This window comes from Poecile atricapillus, chromosome 35, assembly GCF_030490865.1.
Source record: "Poecile atricapillus isolate bPoeAtr1 chromosome 35, bPoeAtr1.hap1, whole genome shotgun sequence".
In the NCBI taxonomy this organism is placed as follows: Eukaryota; Metazoa; Chordata; class Aves; order Passeriformes; family Paridae; genus Poecile; species Poecile atricapillus.
The window spans coordinates 2,554,333-2,573,433 of NC_081283.1; the positions used below are offsets into that span (position 1 = coordinate 2,554,333).

The 19,101-nt window shown below is 52.6% G+C and overlaps 3 protein-coding genes across 3 annotated transcripts in view; 2 read left to right on the top strand and 1 right to left on the bottom strand.

Annotated features, from left to right (window-relative positions):
• The window catches only part of SCN8A (sodium voltage-gated channel alpha subunit 8), an 83,997-nt gene extending 77,744 nt beyond the window's left edge, over positions 1–6,253 (bottom strand). The window contains exon 1 of the mRNA XM_058861144.1: positions 6,143–6,253. The gene's annotated coding sequence lies outside the window, so the exon portion shown is untranslated. The remainder of the gene's footprint in view (positions 1–6,142) is intronic.
• Positions 6,254–8,509: 2,256 nt separating this feature from the next.
• On the top strand, positions 8,510–11,555 carry TMT1A (thiol methyltransferase 1A). The gene is made up of 2 exons (XM_058861158.1): positions 8,510–9,446; positions 10,792–11,555. The coding sequence occupies exons 1-2, from the start codon at positions 8,937–8,939 to the stop codon at positions 11,026–11,028; spliced, it is 747 nt and encodes a 248-aa protein (XP_058717141.1). The 5' UTR covers positions 8,510–8,936; the 3' UTR covers positions 11,029–11,555.
• Positions 11,556–12,166: 611 nt separating this feature from the next.
• Positions 12,167–18,778, top strand: TMPRSS12 (transmembrane serine protease 12). The gene is made up of 6 exons (XM_058861133.1): positions 12,167–12,191; positions 12,683–12,961; positions 13,864–14,062; positions 15,783–16,054; positions 17,089–17,231; positions 18,306–18,778. The coding sequence occupies exons 1-6, from the start codon at positions 12,167–12,169 to the stop codon at positions 18,549–18,551; spliced, it is 1,164 nt and encodes a 387-aa protein (XP_058717116.1). The 3' UTR covers positions 18,552–18,778.
• The last annotated feature ends 323 nt before the right edge of the window (positions 18,779–19,101 follow it).

Below are 19,101 nucleotides of genomic sequence, written 5' to 3' on the forward strand. Positions count from 1 at the left end.
CATTTACTGGTACATTATGAAATATTCCAATAAATTATTCAAGCTGATAGTCAAAATAAATTAAAAAACACTTTTGAGGCAATTTCCTTGCTTTAATACACTTCTTCCTTTATTAATTACTGAGAGTCAGCCATTCACAGTGTGTCTTTGAGAGACAGAGACCTTTTGTGTGAATTTTTATGTAACCCACATGGACACATTTGCCTCTTGATTCCAACACGAGGACTGAGGCAGGAAGGGAAACGTGGCACAGATGAACAGCACCCTGAAATCTTGCTGCAGGAGAGCCTAAAAGGCTTCAAGCAAACCCAAAATATTCATCCATGGGGAAATCCATGGCTGGAAGTGGCCTTCAGTCTCCAAATCCCCATCTGCAGTGAATCCTGTGTCTGGAACAATTTTATCAGTGAAAAGGGTCAGTGCTATGAGCAGCAGCAACTCTGTCCTTTAGGAAAGCTCTCATGGCACATTTGATGCTAAAAAGTGGAAGAAAAATGAAATATTTCCACTCCCAAGCTGCATTTATTGCTGGGTGTTTCCCCGTGTAAAACCTTGTGGAAGTTCCCTTGGCTCAACAGGGGAGCTGAAGGACAGACCTGGGACAGTGCTCGTGGTCTTGGGAGACCTGAATTTGGACAAACACACCTCTAAATGAAAAAAAAATGATCAGAAATGTACAGAGGAAAGAGTAGGAGCAACCAACAGCAACAGAAAAAATATGAGAATTGTGGAATGGTTGAATGGTTTGGGTTTGAAGGGACCTTAAAGCTGATTCTGTTCCACCTCCTGCCATGGGCAGGGCACCTTCCACCATCCCAGGCTGCTCTGAGCCCTGTCTAGCCTGGCCTGGCCACACAGAAAACATTCTCATTTAACAATATTTAATAATATTTAACAATATTTAACAATATTTAACAACACTTTCATGAAGACAGACTAAAGGTCAATTCCTGCAGGGTCCTCGCTCCCTCCCAGCAGCTGTGTGGCATCAGTAACATCCCTCAGCAAGTTCCAAGAATCAGAGCTAGTTAATCCCAGCTAATTAATTAATCCCCAGTTCTCTGTTCTGTCCTTACTCAAGGCCAACTCGTGTTTATCTCCAAACTCACACAGAACTTGGAGGTTCACAGCCTAAACAACCTCAAGTGCTTCAATTTCCCCCTTTTAAATTCAAACTTCTGAACAAAGAACTGTTCAAAATAGCTTTTGTGCAAGAGTTCAGCCACTAACCCAAATTTAATTCCTTCTTCAGTTCATTCAGCCCATCCATGACCCATAAAACAGGAGTCAGGGAATGGTTATTTTACACTATAATTTTGGGGGAATTAATTTCTTGCTGTGGAGCACTCAGATGGTTTGAGTACAAAAGGGGACAAATATGAAAGGGGGGAGAATCAAGAGCCCACTTCCAGTGCTCTGTTAAAAATTTCTGACATCTGCTGGAACACAACCCAGGTTTCCCTGTGGAGTGAGACTTTTCTTCTCTCCTAATCAAGCCTGGAGTATCTGATCAGACAAACATCATCCCTCTGCTAATGCCAGTTATTCCTGCTTGTCTTGACATCACCATCCTGCCACTGATTTCACTCAAAAAAAAAAAAGGTTCCTCTCCCACAGGGAACACAACTGGAATGGCCACATTTGTCATCCAACTCCACATTTCCAGAGCATTTCCCCACCTGGGCACCAGAGATCTCACACTGAGGAGCAGCAGAGGAGGCTCAGCCTGGAGAAAATCCCCCCTGAACTTCCCTTTCTCACTCTCCACAACTCGCTGCTCCCTTCTCCAGCAATGAGAGGTTTATTTCCACAACTTTAAGATCACCTGAATAGTTATTCCTGTCACTTTAACACCACTACCTGGACAATTCAACAAACATTCCTCCCCAAATCACCTCTCAGCAGACTTCACTATAAACTCCTCACACTTTCCAGCTGGGGCAGAAGTAAAAGAAGGATGGAATGGGACTTTTGCAGGGTAGCAAGAACTCTGAATTTTGAAATGGCTCTGTTCAGGAAGGAGCAAAGTCCCAGTTTTGCTACAGCCCAGGGGCTGCTGTTTCTCCTCAAGATCTCCCATCTGCTGGAGCGCTCCACGAGGCAGGAATAAGGTACAGGACAAGGCCAAGGGAAGGCAGAAATTGCTCTAAATTTGGAACATTTCAAGACAGAATCCCAGAATCACTGAGGTTGGAAAAGCCCTCCAGGTTCATCGAGTCCAAGCTGTGCCCGATCCCCACCTTGTCACCCAGCCCAAGCACTGAGAGCCATTCCCAGAGATTCCCTGGACACCTCCAGGGATGGGGACAGCCCCTTCCAACACCTGACCACTCTTCCTGCCAGGAAACCCCTCCTGAAAAGGAGACAGTTCTGCCTAAGCCAGAAGAAAATGTGAGGTGTTAAAAGCCAGACTGGAACCTGAGCTCAGGGAGGTTTTGTAATACACTCCTGCAGCAGGAAACCACTTCTTCCCTGCTTGTTTTCTCCACCTGTGCACAGAAACAGGATCATGAGCACAAGAGGGACAGTCCAAGCGTTCCTGAACCCCAGCAGATTCCAGCCAATGGTCCCACAATGTCCAGCTCTCCACCTCACCATCACCAAAGTGAGCGTTTCCTCTCTGTGGCTCCTCAGATTACTCCCCCTGTGCTCATTCCCAACTCCTTTTGCTGTTTTACTGCTCCTGCTCTAACCCAGCCCATTGCTCTAAACTCAACAATAAATTATTGATCCCAGCGGATCTGTCGATATCAATGGAGTCGCTTCGGGGGAAGGCGATCGATACCGAGGGGCCACCATGTGACAGCAGGAGCCACACGGAGCCAGCACCACCCAAGCACCCAAAAACAGCAACCCTGGAAACCCAGATTGGGTCATTTTAATGAAAAACACACCGGGGCAGCACCACCCAAAACCAGCAACTCTCCCCCAAGCTGGAAACCCAGATTGGGTCATTTTAATGAAAAACACACCGGGGCAGCACCACCCAACCACCCAAAAACAGCAACCCTGGAAACCCAGATTGGGTCATTTTAATGAAAAACACACCGGGGCAGCACCACCCAACCACCCAAAACAGCAACCCTGGAAACCCAGATTGGGTCATTTTAATGAAAAACACACCGGGGCAGCACCACCCAACCACCCAAAAACAGCAACTCTCCCCCGAGCTGGAAACCCAGATTGGGTCATTTTAATGAAAAACACACTGGGGCAGCACCACCGGCAGGCACAGACACGGCAACCAACAGGAGGAAGATGATGCTGTGATTTATGTTTGGAAGCCACTCCATTTCCATTCAATGCTGACTTTGTTTCTGCTTTATTTAACAGAATGAAGGCTCGGCCATGCTCCATTTCCTGAGGCACGTGATGGTTCGCCCTCCTGCCTATCAGAAACCTCCTCCCAGCAGATAGCCACAGGATCATACTTGTTCCACTGAGCTGTACAGCATCCATACCATGAGCTACATCTACATACAAGCTTATATAACTGATTAAATTATCTGCCATGGGTCCAGGTCCTCCACCCTGGGTGAACGACACTGCAGAAGCACCCAAACGTGTTAAAATGATCGAAGGAGCCTTCGGTCACGTTGTTAGTTTTATATAAAACACCAAAGTGAAGAATGGGGACTTTCAAACACACACAAAGGATGGAAAAGCCCAGCTCTGGGAGGCCTGAGGATGGACCCACCAGGGAAAGGTCCCAACGGAGTGCAGGGGGTTGTTACTCCTAAAGGCACCGAATCCCCGAGCCTGGGGCTGTTCAGGGATCCTAAACAGCTTCACCAACTTCATGTGAGGGCACCTGGTCCTGAAGAAGGGTGGTGATGGGCCCGAGGGGACAGCAATGGGCACAGGGGGACAGCAATGGGCACAAGGAGCATCCCATGGGCCCAAGGGGACAGCAATGGGTATGGGGGGACAGCAATGGGCATAGGGGGACAGCAATGGGCACGGGGGGACAGCAATGGGCATGGGGGGACAGCAATGGGCACGAGGGGACAGCAATGGGCATGGGGGGACAGCAATGGGCACGGGGGGACAGCAATGGGCACAGGGAGGGTCCCATGAACCCGAGGGGACAGCAATGGGCACAAGGAGCATCCCATGGGCCCAAGGGGACAGCAATGGGCACGAGGGGACAGCAATGGGCACAAGGGGACAGCAATGGGCACAGGGGGACAGCAATGGGCACGAGGGGACAGCAATGGGCACAGGAAGTGTCCCATGGGCCCAAGGGGACAGCAATGGGCACAGGGAGGGTCCCATGGGCTCAAAGGGACAGCAATGGGCACAGGGGGACAGCAATGGGCACAGGGGGACAGCAATGGGCACAGGGAGCGTCCCATGGACCCGAGGGGACAGCAATGGGCACGAGGAGTGTCCCAGGGGCCCAAGGGGACAGCAATGGGCACGGGGAGGGTCCCATGGGCTCTAAGGGACAGCAATGGGCACAGGGAGGGTCCCATGGGCTCGAAGGGACAGCAATGGGCACAGGGAGCGTCCCATGGGCTCGAAGGGACAGCAATGGGCATGGGGAGCGTCCCATGGGCCCCTCAGCCTCGCCCACACCTTCTGCCCCCGCTGGAGGAACCGACCCCAGAGCTCCACAGAACCTCCATCACCCACACAGGAAAACAGGACCATCTCCAGGCCCCATCCCTCCAAACCAGGGCTGCCCTGGAAAGCCACCACGCTCACGCTTTCCTCTAAAGCCACAGGCAGGAGGGGGACAGGGACCCCGCGCCCCCACCCCCGTTGATCACAATTAAAGCTTCCCGGTGTGAAAAGAGGAAGAGGACGTCCCGGTCACGGCTCCCGGTGCGGGTGGAATGCTGCAGTGTGCCAGGGCCGCCTTACACGTCCACACACAGCACAAACACACACCCAAACCCTCCCCTCGGGGGGCTCCCGCTGCGACACGGCACGGAGGGGACAGCAGTGAGCCTCCCACACCTGGGATCACCCTCCAAAAACCCAGCTCGGGGCCCCAAGGTCCGCATCCAGCTGCTGCCCCTGGCACAGGCTCCCCTTGCCAGACTTTCCGACTTCACCCCGGATCATCCGCAGCCGCTGCCGTGGAGCATCTCCCGGTGTCCCCACCCCCACATCAGCTGGGCATCGGTTTGCACCAGAACGCAGGGGGAGGGGAGGAAGACACCCAGATTTTTTAATAGAAAAACCTCGTGAATGTGCAATTCCCTCCCAGCAGGAAGGGGAAAAAATAATATAAACCAAATCTGCCTTCACCATCCTCCCCCCCCCCCCCAAAAAAAAAAAAAAAAATCTGTGGCGGAAGGAAAGAGGGAAAGGAAGAGCCACAAGCATGATGCTGACCCAACATCTGGGTCAGCTGGAACACCAAGCATCCCCCTGCCCGACTCCCCTCACCCTAAAAAGCCCACGCTGTCCTCCAGGATCCCCCGGGCAGGGGCAGCGGTGGATGCCGAGCGGGGCTGGGGGATTGAGAGAGCAGCGCTGCAGCCCAGGGGGAAGGGACACCGAGGAGAACTCGGGCTCTCCCTTCCCACAACGCAAAGAGCACGGCCCCGAATTTGGGGGGGGTGGGAGGAGGATCCCGTGGGCCCCCCAGGTTGTGGGGTGGAAGGGGGATGGAGGCAGGGAGGGATGCGGGAAGAGAAGGGAGGACGGGGCCCAAAGGGGGCTCCAGGTCCAGGGTGGCCGCAGAGGGCGGTTGCCTCTTCCCAGCCCCAGCCCCAGCCGGCCGGGGGACACCGATCCCGGGCCCGGCACCGCCGTCCCCCCACACTCCCCGCAGGGCCGGGGGGCCTCGGGCCGGACCCTCCCCGGGCCGGGCAGCGGCTGCCGGAGCCCCGCGGAGCGGGCAGAGAACCGGCCCCTTCCCTGGAGTGACCGGCCATCCACCGAGGGGACGGCTGACAAGGGGGGCAAGGCTCCGGGACCCTCCCGAGGCGGCGGATTTGGGGCTGGGGGCTCCCCGGGGCCTCCCCCCCTCACCGCCCCAGCAGCGTCCCCGGGGCCGTCCGGGCCGCGCTCTGCGGCAGAGCCCCCGGGGGAGCGGCGCCGAGGGCTCCGGGGGGGATGGAGCCAGCGGGACAGCAAGCGAGGGGAGCCGCGGGTGGAGCCCGCGGGGGTCTCGGGGGCTGCGACTCACCGTGTCGGGCGGGCTCAGCGCGGCCCCGGCGCGGCGCTGCCGGACTGCGGCGCGGGGGGAGCTGCGGGAGGGACTGCGGGTGTCGCCATCTTGGTGCGCTCCCGGCGCTGCCCCCCCCACCCCGCCCGGCCCGGCCCCCGCCCGCCCCGCGCGCGCCGCACGGGGGCGCCCGAGAGGCGCCGAGAGGGGAGCGGGGGGAGCGGGGAACCCCCGGGCCGGCCCCGGCAGCGGCAGCGGCAGCGGCAGCGGCATCTCTGTGTCCATCATCATCATCATCATCATCATCATCATCATCATCAGTATCATCATCATCATCATCATCATCATCATCATCATCTCTGTGTCCATCATCACCATCATCATCATCATCTCTATGTCCATCATCACCATCATCATCATCATCTCTGTGCCCATCATCATCATCATCATCATCATCCTCCTTGTGTCCATCATCATCATCATCATCATCATCATCATCATCCTCCTTGTGTCCATCATCATCATCATCATCATCATCATCATCATCATCCTCGTGTCCATCATCATCATCATCATCATCATCCTCCTTGTGTCCATCATCATCATCATCATCATCATCCTCCTTGTGTCCATCATCATCATCATCATCATCATCATCATCATCATCATCATCATCATCATCATCATCCTCCTTGTGTCCATCATCACCATCATCACCATCATCAGCATCATCCTTATGTCCATCATCATCATCACCATCATCATCTCTGTGCCCATCATCATCATCAATATCATCATCTCTGTGTCCCTCATCATCATCACCATCATCAGTATCATCATCATCACCTCTGTGTGCATCATCATCATCATCATCATCAGTACTATCATCATCACCATCCTTGTGTCCATCATCATCAGCAGCATCAGTATCATCACCATCACCATCCCTGTGTCCATCATCACCATCCCTGTGTCCATCATCCTCACCATCATCACCATCACCATCCCTGTGTCCACCATCATCACCATCATCACCATCACCATCCCTGTGTCCATCATCCTCACCATCATCACCATCCCTGTGTCCACCATCCTCACCATCACCATCATCACCATCCCTGTGTCCATCATCCTCACCATCCTCACCATCACCATCATCACCATCCCTGTGTCCATCATCCTCACCATCATCACCATCACCATCCCTGTGTCCATGTCCATCACCATCATCACCATCCCTGTGTCCATCATCACCATCCCTGTGTCCACCATCACCATCATCACCATCACCATCCCTGTGTCCACCATCACCATCATCACCATCACCATCCCTGTGTCCATCCCCGTCACCCAGTGAATTCCAGGAGCACGCTCAGGATCCCTCTGGGCCAGCCCAGGAGTGCTGGGGACAGGAACCGTTCACTGCTGCCCCAGGGGTGTTTGTTCTGTTTGTGGCAGGGACCCCTTGGCGTGGTTTTAAATAAAATCCAATTCAAATTGCTTCATAAGGATCCTGCTTTTTCCTTCTTTCATCCCAAAATCCTCACATCTCCTTCCCCTTCGGTGCAGTGATCTCTACTAACACCTTACACCTGTGTTTAAACTGCATTTTTTTCAAATTTTCTACTCTCCCTCCAACCTCAGTCACACCTTTTAAACACAGGGGTTTCATTAGGAACGATCATGAGGAAAATTCCAGGAGTGGCTCAATTCCTTGGCCAATTTAACCATTTCCAGTGCAGCACAGCAGCCAGGAATTAAACCAGATATACAACCAGATGATAATAAAATAACCCATTACTGCCTGGATTTTGTGCAACACCGAGTAATTAAAGGTTGGACTCGATCTTGGAGGTCTTTCCCAACCTAAAGGATTCTGTGATTCTGTTCAATCTGTAGCTGGCACAAGCTGGAGGCACAATGATACAACAGAGGTCATTAACGAAGCGCCTAATTACTCCTGGGTTTAATTTGCTTTATTGCCACCAGAGGGAGGAGGAGACTCACTGGTGGCTTTCCCAGGAAAGCAAAACTGCAGGGCACCCCCCAGCAGAACTGTTCCAAGGTTTTGAGGGACCTTGGATCCTCCTGCCACCTGTTCATGGCTGATCCACGCTGTTGGAAAACTCTGTCCAGTGCAAAGCTGATAAAGTCTTCCAGGAGGTGTTTGTGGAGTGCTCAGTGTTGATTCGACACAAATAAAACTCCAAACTCCACGTGCTGCATGCAGAACTCGTGAGTTAATAAGTTTTTATCTCTGTCCATGATTCCAGTCAGTCTGGAAGGTCACTGGCAGCCCGTTCTCGCCCACCAAAGGATTTAAGGTGTCCTCGAACTGCAGAGGTTTAAAACTGCACAGAGCTGCTGAGCAAACCCAGCAGCTGGAAAATCGACTCCACTCCAACCTGAAACATTAATAAACCCCCAACCAAATTCCTGCAGAGATCCAGAGCTCGGCTGAGCTTCCCAGGGCAGCACAGGCTGCTTTAAGAGACGTGACCAGAACTGAAGGAGGGCATTTGGAGAACTTTGCCTGGGGTTACACACAAAGTTGCGCTGCCCAGCTCGTGCTGGCTTGGGAACAAACTGGCAGCTCCTCCCCTGGACTCTGGTCACTGCTTGGCTGCACCTGCACTCTTCAGTCCTCACCCGTGCCCGGACTGAGAAATCAGCTGGGGAAAAGCATCCACCAGAGCAGCCCAAGCGGCTGAATGTGCTCTGAGAGGACTCAGCCAGCACCAGAACGCGGCTCTGACTGAGCTCCAGGAGCTCCAACACACACAGGAGAAGCAGCTCTGCTCTGCCCACGCTGAAAATGCCAGAGGCTGGTGCGAGCGTCCTGCTGCTCCGGGCTTGCCTGGCTCTGCTGGCCTCACCCATCTACCTGCTGTCCTTCCTGGGCTTGTGGGAGCCTTTCTGCAGGAAGGTCTTCTTCCCCTTCATCTTAGAGAAGATTTGTGTGTCTCACGACAAGAAATCCAAGAAGCACAAGCAGGAGCTGTTCCGTAATCTACCTGACTTCAGGGGCCCCTCGGGCGAGCTGAGGCTGCTGGAGATCGGCACCGGCGGCGGCTCCAACTTCCAGTTCTACCCTCCAGGCTGCAGAGTCACCTGCACCGACATCAACCCCCACTTCCAGGAGCTGCTCTCCAAAAACATGAAGAAGAACCAGCACCTCCGCTACGAGCGGTTCCTGGTGGCCGCAGGAGAAGACCTGGGCCAGGTGGCCAGCGGCTCCGTGGACGCCGTGGTTTGCACGCTGGTGCTGTGCTCGGTGCACAGCGTCAGCACAACCCTGAGCGAAGTGCTCCGCGTGCTCCGGCCGGTGAGTACCTGCAGAAAAACCTCCCTTGGTACCTTTAACACCTGCTCCAGAGACGCCACAAGGGGAAAAACAAACAGATAAAAAAAAATAAACACCGAGTGAAAAAACTTGGTTTGAGCTGAAAAGCAAGACCAAAAAAAAAAAGTGAGAAAGTTGGTTTGAGATTAAAAGCCAGAATAAAAAAAAAAAACCTAGTGAAAAAGAGTTGGTTTGAACTTAAAACAGACAAAAAAAAACAAGTGAGAAAGAGTTGGTTTGAGCTTAAAACCCAGAACAAAACAAAACCTAGTGAAAAAGAGTTGGCTTGAACTTAAAACACAGACCAAAAAACAAGTAAGAAAGAATTAGTTTGAGCTTAAAACCCAGACCAAAAAACAAGTGAGAAAGAGTTAGTTTGAGCTTAAAACCCAGAAAAAAAACCAACCTAGTGAAAAAGAATTGGTTTGAGCTTTAAACCCAGACCCAGGTTGGTTCCTACAATGCTCTGTTATGGCTGAGTGCTGCAAGGGGCACTGGGCAGATTGGTCTAGAGTTAGAATCCTAAGAGCAACATTCTGCTGACTAAAAATGCTTACAAAGTTAGCAGCAGTCTCAGCCCATCATTTAAAGCAGAATGTGGTGTTTGCCCCTCCCCACTCAGCTGATTTTGCTGGGGTGGGAAGCTCTGACCAAGGCTTAAAGCCTCATATTAAATGAACTGCTCTGCCTATAGGACCAGATCAGTGTAATAAAACACCTTATTTCCTTGGAGTTACTAATGAGCTGCAGCTTAAAACCAGCTGGTTTGTTGGGGGTATTTTAAAAACAGACTTTCAGCCTTTAAAAGTGGCATTTTCATAGAACCATGGAAGGGTTTGTGTTGAGAGGGACCTTAAAGATAATTTCATTCTACACTTCCCACTATCCCAGCTTGCTCCAAGCCCCATCCAGCCTGGCCTTGGACACTTCCAGGGATCCAGGGGCACCCACAGCTCCTCTGGGCACCCTGTGCCAGGGCCTGCTCACCCTCACAGAGAGGAATTTCTTCCCAATATTTCACCTAACCCTGCTCTCTGTGAAAAAACCGATGGGTCAGAGCAGGATTTATACATTTATCTTAGTTTCCTTTGGGAAAAACAGTCATGTTAGCAACTAATTGAAACAAAACCACAACAAACTATTGCTGGAATAAAAGAGGGATGAAATAAGTCGGTCCTTTGTGCTTTCTGAATGGGCATTTTGAATCTCAGGACGTTTCCTTCTTTCATTAATCCCAGCTAACAGAGGGAAGGGAAAAGGGGAGGGAGAGGGTGGTGGGAGCCACTTGGCATGACCCCCACACTGTAAGAAGACTCTGTGTTCCCAGGGAGGAGCTTTCTATTTCTTGGAGCACGTGGCTGCTGAGCATTCCAGCTGGAGGTATTTTTGGCAGCAGGTCTGTTACCCGACTTGGAAACTCGTCTTTGCTGGATGCTGCCTCACGAGAGAGCTGTGGAAGAATCTGGAAGAGGCAAAGTTCTCGGAGCTGAAGATACAGCACATCGGCTTGGCGATGCCCTGGATGCCCATCGAGCCACACATCGTGGGGTACGGGGTGAAGTAACCCCTGTCCTGCCCCCCAAAATTCCTCATCGTGACCAACACACCCTGCCAGGCACAGGCTCCTCCACACGTGCCCGCATCAGTAACACAGTGAAGGACTTAAATCAGAAACCAAATTGTCAGGTGAGAAGAGAGGCTCAATTTTCTGAGTGTCTCTGAATCACAGAATCAACAAAGTTGGAAAAGCCCTTTTGGATCGGAGTCCAACAGTTAACTCAGCACTAGCACCATGTTCACCACTAAAGCAGGTCCCCAGGTGCCACATCCACACCTTTTTTAAACATTTCCAGGGATGGTGACTCCACCACTGCCCTGGCCAGCTTGTGCCAGGGCCTGACAGCCCTTTCTGTGAAGAAATCTTTCCTCCTATCTAATCAAACCTCTGCTGATACAACTTGAGGCTGTTTCCTTCCTGAAGCCGTGGTACTGCTGAGCCTGCCTTGCTAGAGTCCAGTGCATCCAGGGAAGATCCCAGGACAACAGAAACCAGCCTGGGAAGCAGAAAATAAATGTATTAATGGAGGGGGACTGCTGTGTGTGCCTGGTTAACCTTGGGACGGGATCCTTCAGGTGCATCTTGCTGGGGCTCCATCAAACCTGCTGCCCCCTCCCCACACTCCCTCACGGCTGTTCCACTGATGGGACCTGAACCCCCAAACTTGACCCTTGGCCCAGGTGAGGGTGAGACCCCCTGAACCTCTGCTTAGGTGAGGGTGAGATCCCTGCCCCATGGCTCAGGGCTGAAAACCTTCACTCTTTGCAGAGGTGAGGGCCTGGACCCTCTGCCTGGGTGAGGATAAACTCCTTGCCCCTCTGCCGGGTGAGGATAAACTCCCTGCCCCTCTGCCCGGGTGAGGATAAACCCCCTGGACCCTCTGCCCGGGTGAGGATAAACCCCCTGGACCCTCTGCCCGGGTGAGGATAAACCCCTGGACCCTCTGCCCGGGTGAGGATAAACCCCTGGACCCTCTGCCTGGGTGAGGATAAACCCCCTGGACCCTCTGCCCGGGTGAGGATAAACCCCCTGGACCCTCTGCCCGGGTGAGGATAAACCCCCTGCCCCTCTGCCGGGTGAGGATGAGCTCCCTGCCCCTCTGCCCGGGTGAGGATAAACCCCTGGACCCTCTGCCCGGGTGAGGATGAGCCCCCTGCCCCTCTGCCCGGGTGAGGATAAACTCCCTGCCCCTCTGCCTGGGTGAGGATAAACCCCTGGACCCTCTGCCCGGGTGAGGATAAACCCTCTGGACCCTCTGCCCGGGTGAGGATAAACCCCCTGCCCCTCTGCCGGGTGAGGATGAGCTCCCTGCCCCTCTGCCCGGGTGAGGATAAACTCCCTGCCCCTCTGCCTGGGTGAGGATAAACCCCTGGACCCTCTGCCCGGGTGAGGATGAGCTCCCTGCCCCTCTGCCGGGTGAGGATAAACCCCCTGGACCCTCTGCCTGGGTGAGGATGAGCTCCCTGCCCCTCTGCCCGGGTGAGGATAAACTCCTTGCCCCTCTGCCGGGTGAGGATAAACTCCCTGCCCCTCTGCCCGGGTGAGGGTGAGCTCCTTGCCCCTCTGCCCGGGTGAGGATAAACCCCCTGCCCCTCTGCCCGGTGAGGATGAGCCCCCTGCCCCTCTGCCGGCTGAGGGCTCCCTGCCGGCGGTCGCTGAGGGCGGGCCGGCCCCTCCCGCCCCTCACCGGCTCCTCCGGCCGCGCTCCCGCGCCGTCCCCGCCGCCCCAACGGCCCGGTGCCGGTGCCGGTGGCGGTGGCGGTGGCGGTGCCGGTGCCGGTGCCGGCTCCGGCCGTTCCCCGCCGGGGCTCCCCTCAGGCCCCGCAGCCATCTTCGGCCCTCCCGGCGATGCAGCGGGCGCGGCCCGCGCTGCCGCTGCTGCTGTTGCTGCTCGCGGGAGCCCTGCCCGGGCCGGCGGCCCCCAAGGAGCCCGTGGACGGTACCGGGACCCGGCGGGGCCGGGCCGGGGCGGAGGGGTCGGGGAAAGGGGCTGCGAGCGGGGAAGAGCCTGAGGTGGGGAGGAAAAACCTCGTTTATACGGAAATCTGGTGAATTCGTAGAGCGCGCTTAACCGCTAATGTATAACACAATACCCCTTGGTCGGATAAATACGCCGTGTTTCACATCGGCTGGGAAAATCGCGATTCCCAGACGCTGGGATCTTGTGAGACAGCGAGTCCTGCAGGACAGAGAGCCCTGGAATGGTTTTGGCTGGAAGGGAGGGACCTTAAAGCCCATCCAGGGACACTTTTCACCACCCCAGGCTGCTCCCAGCCCCTCCAGCCTGGCCTTGGGCACTGCCAGGGATCCAGGGGCACCTGAGCCAGGGCCTCACCACACTCACAGAGAACAATTCCTTCCAAATATCCCCTCTAACCCTGCCCTCTGGCAGTTTCAAGCCATTGTCCCTTGTCCTGGCACTCCAGGTCCATTTAAATGATCCCTCTCCATCTTTCCTGCAGCTCCTTCAGGCACTGGAAGGCCATGGTTAAGTCAACCCAAAGTGTTTTTCCTCCAGGCTGAACAATCCCAATTCTCCCAGCCTTTTTTCACACCAGATCTGTTCCATCCCTCTCAACAACTCGCCTCATCTCCAACAGGTCCGTGTCCTTCCTGTGCTGTGGTGATGCTGGAGATTTACAAACCCAAAACCAAACCAAATTAAAAACCAAAAAACAACCCAAAAAAACCCACCACCAGCAGCAACAAAAAAAGACCCACCAAAACCCCCAAACACCCAAACAAAACCCCCGAGACAACAGCAAGAAAAGCCCAACCATTAAACCCCAAAGCGGAGTTTTTGCCCTCCAGGTGCTTTAAGGAGCCAACGGTGTTTTGCAGAGTGTCAGCAGGAGCTGCCGCTGGCCCGGACCGTGGCGTCCTGGATCGTGGGAGGACACGAGGCCCCGGAGGGAGCGTGGCCGTGGGTGGTGAGCCTGCAGGTGCTGCGGGGCGGTGTCCGCTTCATCCACCTGTGTGGAGGTGTGCTGCTGAGCCGCAGAGCTGTGCTGACCGCCGGGCACTGCGTGGACGGCAGGACGTACGTACTGACCAGTACTGTTCATTTGTTCATTTACTGCACGGAAGTCACGCAGCAATCGGTATTTCCCAGATTTCTTTTTTTGTAACAAAAATAGGAGTATTCCGAGGACTTGTTGACGATTTTAAATGTCCTTGTTGATATTGTTCCAGTACTAATTGATGAGCTTGTTGCAGACTTTCCCTTTTTAAAGGCCACTGTTCAACCCATACTGGTTCCTGAATTATCCATTTAAGTGGGAGTGGGAAAGTCCAGACAATGGCCTCTACTCTAAAGGGTGCTCATTGGTCAAGATGACACCAAGTTGTGACAAAATATCTCGTCCAATTAGACATTGAACCTTGTCTGGTAATGAAACAATTGACAAAACAGAACTGATGACCTTCCCATCTAATTGAATCTGGATTTGTGGAGACTTTTTTGCCAAAGTTAAGCCTCCCACCCCTGTAACAGTAACCATACTAGGCAACAAAGGCCATTCCTGGGGCCAATATTGTGGAGCAACAATACTCGAGTCTGTCCCAGTATCCAATAGTCCTTCTAATTGGTGGGATTCTCCGTTATAATTAAGAACAACTGTTCGCTTGGGCCGAGTGTTTAAGTCCTGGGCACCATGGGTGAGCCCCCTGGGTGGGGGAAAGGAGGCCAAGGGAACCTGAGCAGATCAGGGATTGTCAAAAGCCCCTCTGGGGCTGGGCCCTCATGATGAGGAAGACATTGAGGGGCTGCAGCACATCCAGAGCCAGAACAGAGCTGGGGAAGGGGCTGGAGTACAGGTCTGATGGAAAAGATCCCCAAAAGCATCAAGTCCAACCTCTGCCTGATCCCCACCTGGTCACCAGACCAGAGCACTGAGTGCCACCTCCAGTTGTTCCTTGGACATCTCCAAGGGATGGGGACTCCACTGATGCCCTGGGCAGCCAACATCAGGAATAATCAGTCAAGAATCGTAAGTCAACATCCAGAAATCTTGGCTGTGCCCTTCTGGCCTGGGCCAGAATTACCTGTGTTGTTTCTAATAAAGGGCTGTTTGGTTTTGATTTATAGAATCACAAAATGAGATTGGATGAGATCTTCATCCAAGCCCTGACTCTGGGCTTTTCCAGCTCTGGACTATTCACTCCAGCCTGGTGCTGGGATCATGGCTGGGGAAGGAGCTGCTCCCTGTGGAACAGCAGCTGGAGCAGGAGGATCCTCTCCCATGCCAGGTTTTCCACTCCCTTCCCCAGCCCATTTTCCCCATTTTCCAATAGTTTGTTGCTTTGTTCCACAGAGCTACGATTTTTCTGGTTAAAAAGAATTTTCTGAACCACTAAAACCACAAAATGTTGTGGTATTTAGATTACAAACACTCAAATTCATTAGTTTTAACACTATTTCCTTTTTTCTTGTTGATCAGAACCAACAATTTGGCACTTAATTTTTTTTTTTTTTTGATAATGTGGTAATAACTCCTCAGAACAGACTTTTAATTGCACTTACAGCAACTCTGGAGCATTTCAGCTGCCAGCACCGGTCTCTTTTCCAGCCTTTACCACAGTTGCACAATCTGCATCAGTCACATCGCCTGTGTTGACTCAACCATGACCTGGGGGAAAGTGAACTGTAAAATCTGGGGTGGGATGAGATAAGCTTTAAGGTGCCTCCAATTGCTGGATTCTGTGATCCCATGAGAACAAACTGTTAAAGCCATGTAAAACCCCCGTGAATTCTCTCGTAGGGACCCATGTTCCTGGCGAGCCGTCCTGGGCGTGCACAACCTCCAGAAGCACGGCCCGTACACGAGGAGGAGGAGGATCAGGAGGATCATTGTGCACTCGCAGTTCAGGAGGGAAACCTTTGAGAACGACGTGGCGGTGTTTGAGCTGAGGACGGCGGTGCGCTCCAGCCTGTACATCCAGCCCGTGTGCCTGCCCCCAGCTCCCCTGCTGCAGCCCCTGGAGAACAGCTCTGACTGCTTCATCAGCGGCTGGGGACGCACGGCAGAGAAGGGTAACGGGCTCTGGCCACATCCTCACCCTCACACCACGGGGTACCCCCCACTCTGCCTCCCCCGATTTATCAACTCACTTTGCACTTGGATCATGGAGGCTTTTCCTGACCTTTCAAAGGGGAATGGTGCCAAACTGAAAGAGGATAAGTTGAGATTAGATATTGGGAAGAAATTTCTCCCTGTGAGGGTGGTGAGGGCCTGGTACAGATTGCCCAGTGCAGCTGTGGCTGCCTCATCCCTAGAAGTGCCCAGGGTCAGGTTGGACAGGGCTTGGAATAACCTGGGATAGTGGAAGGTGACCCTGCCCGTGGGATCTTTAAGGTTCCTCCCAACCCAAACCATTCTGTGATTCTAACTGGATTTGCTCAGGCTATGGTCTCCTCACACATCATCACTTAACTCTGCAGTGAAGATCTGCTCTCAAGGGTTTTCTGTCACAAGCAGTTTAGACCCACACAGCTGTAACCACAGGAATACATTTCCCAGCCTTTCTTCCAAGTATAACATGAAAAAAAAGGAAAATAAACTCAGCTGGTTTCAGATTTGTGGTGCAGGTCAATGTGGGCTGCTGCCAACAGCTATTTTATTGAAAAGCAACAATTCTGATGCCACATGTTGTGAACTGAGGGGTTCCCAGGGGATTTATGAATGACTACACCCCCTCCAATTCTCTCCTTACTCCCACTGGGCACAAATTCAGTGCCAGTTGGTGTCATCTGTGGGAGTTTTGGGGTCAGCTGGGATTGTGTGAGCCTGTTTGATAAATCACCTCTGACATTTTCAGCAAGGCAGGTGTATTATCATTGATGCTTCTTCTAAGGAAGAATTGCAAAATCTGCATCAAACCCAAGTCTTCAAACCTTTAACCCACTCCACTTCCACTCAATTTGGAACAGGCAGGGTCTGTGTCATATCCATGTCTAAACACATCCAGGAACACACCCAGGCCGGTGAAACGGGGGGAAAAAACCCACTAAAAAACTGCCACACACCCCAGCACATTTCACCTTTCTAAATTCTTTCTCCATTCAAGGTAAAAGCTCATCTGTGCTGAAAGAAGCCCAAGTGGAAATCCTCCCTTCCAGCCTGTGCAACAGCTCCGAAGGGTACGCGGGGCTCATGAACAACAAAGCGCTCTGTGCTGGAGTCTGGGCCGGAGGCACCGACAGCTGCCAGGTGAGAGGGGATGTGGTGCCCCACCTCCCAAGCATTGTGATTTGTAGCATAATTAATCAAAAACAGCAGAAATGCTAAGTGGAAAACACGTCAGATGCAAAGGAAGCATCATAAAAGGGCGGGACAGCGATTGCAGAGCAAAAACATACGCAAGGAATTTGGTGATATTGGAAAGATGACAGGAAGAGGTGAACAAAGAGGAATAAAGAAATGGAACATATTTATGCCACAAAGGTGTTAATAAATAATAGATGAGACAGAACACTGGACACTGCAGTGTGTGTGGAGCACACGTGTGTCTCACCAGTTCTTGTGCTGGAGAGCAGCGCTGGACACAGGTAAGGCACAGGGAAGTGGAAGTGGCTCAGGGATGTGGTGTGATTTTAGTTTAAATTCTGAGCAATCACCACCTCCTTCTCAGAATATCCAGTTCTCAGGTCCAAAGCACTCCAGCTGGGACAGGGAGACATTGCTAATTAAACCCCATAATGTATCCTATTTGTCTGATACACATCCTGCTTCTCTCAGAGGTTCTCCCTGAGCAGGTGACATGGCCAAGACACAGGATTTGTGCTCCTTACTGTTCCCTTGGAGCTTCCACACTGCCTGGATGAACTCCCCAGTTCAGTGAGGAGTCAGTGTTTAGGTTTAGGCATGAAAAGGTGCAGAGAGAAAACAAGAGAACCTGAGTTAAGGGATCCTGAAGCAGTGCAGGGCTGGGGCTCTGGTCAGTGCAGGAGGGATTTCTCCATGGAAAGGGTGGTCAGGAATTGGGAGCTGGTGGAGTCCCCATCCCTGGAGATGCCCAAGGAACAACTGGACGTGGCACTCAGCCATCCCACAAGATGAGGATCAGGCAGAGGTTGGACTTGATGACCTTGGAGGGCCTTTCCAACCTCAGGGGTGCTGATTCTTTGTCTTTCAGCAACACCAGCTTTACCTTGAATTGTCCACATTGTGACTGGTTAACCGAGCTGCTTAAAACAAACCCCAAAAGCAGACTGCTCGCTGCCCTGAATTATTGTTGGAAGGAAACCTTTCCATGCTGCTGGTTTTTGTGGTGTTCATTTGTAGGGTGACAGCGGGGGCCCCTTGGTGTGTTACCACCCTGACACTGACAAGTACTACCTCATTGGCATCGCCAGCTATGGGGTGGGCTGCGGCCGCCCCAGATACCCCGGGATCTACGTGCGCCTGTCCCAGTACAGAAAATGGATAAAAGCAAAACTTCTGTTGACTAACAAGAGCTGGAACCCCGTCAGCACCGCACTCACCATCCTCCTGACCGTGCTACACACACTGCTCCTGCAGATGGTGTAGAGGGGCAAACCATCGTGCTGTCCTCCTGGAGATCTGTCCTGCCTGGAAAAGCTTGGAAAACCCAGCTCCCTCCTGCCTCACAATAAAACCAAGAGCCAAAGGATGTGCACTTACTTTTTAGGAGTCGTGTTTGCCATTGTGTTTTGTTTCCTGCCTCTGATATCCACACTGACAGGAGAGGAAACAGTAACAGCCTCAGCACTAATAAAGAAAATTGAATATAGAAATGTTATCAACTGGAAACACTTTCTTCTCACCCTATTTCTGTGCTTTTCCAGCCATCAGAAGGTTAAAATACACCTTAAATACACCCAGTGTATTTAAATACTCTAAATACACCCAGTGATGCCAGCAGGGTTTGGGGATGGCAGATGCTCCCTCTGCCGGGTAAAAACCAGCAGAGCACACTAAGGTTTTAATTAACCATTTAATTAATCAAACCTTAACTGTGGCTCAGCTTATTGAGAACTAAGAAGGTAAAAAAACCCTGCAGGAAGGTAAAAGCTGTTCTGCACTTATGATTTTTAGCACTGGTAGGTGTATACAAGTG

Bases quoted from the DNA above. Each gene is read 5' to 3' on its own strand.
- TMT1A (XM_058861158.1), top strand. From the start codon at position 8,937: ATGCCAGAGGCTGGTGCGAGCGTCCTGCTGCTCCGGGCTTGCCTGGCT. The intron at 9,447-10,791 runs GTGAGTACCTGC...CTGTGTTCCCAG, and splicing joins TGCTCCGCGTGCTCCGGCCG to GGAGGAGCTTTCTATTTCTT.
- TMPRSS12 (XM_058861133.1), top strand. From the start codon at position 12,167: ATGAGCCCCCTGCCCCTCTGCCCGG. The intron at 16,055-17,088 runs GTAACGGGCTCT...TCTCCATTCAAG, and splicing joins GGGACGCACGGCAGAGAAGG to GTAAAAGCTCATCTGTGCTG. The intron at 17,232-18,305 runs GTGAGAGGGGAT...GTTCATTTGTAG, and splicing joins GAGGCACCGACAGCTGCCAG to GGTGACAGCGGGGGCCCCTT.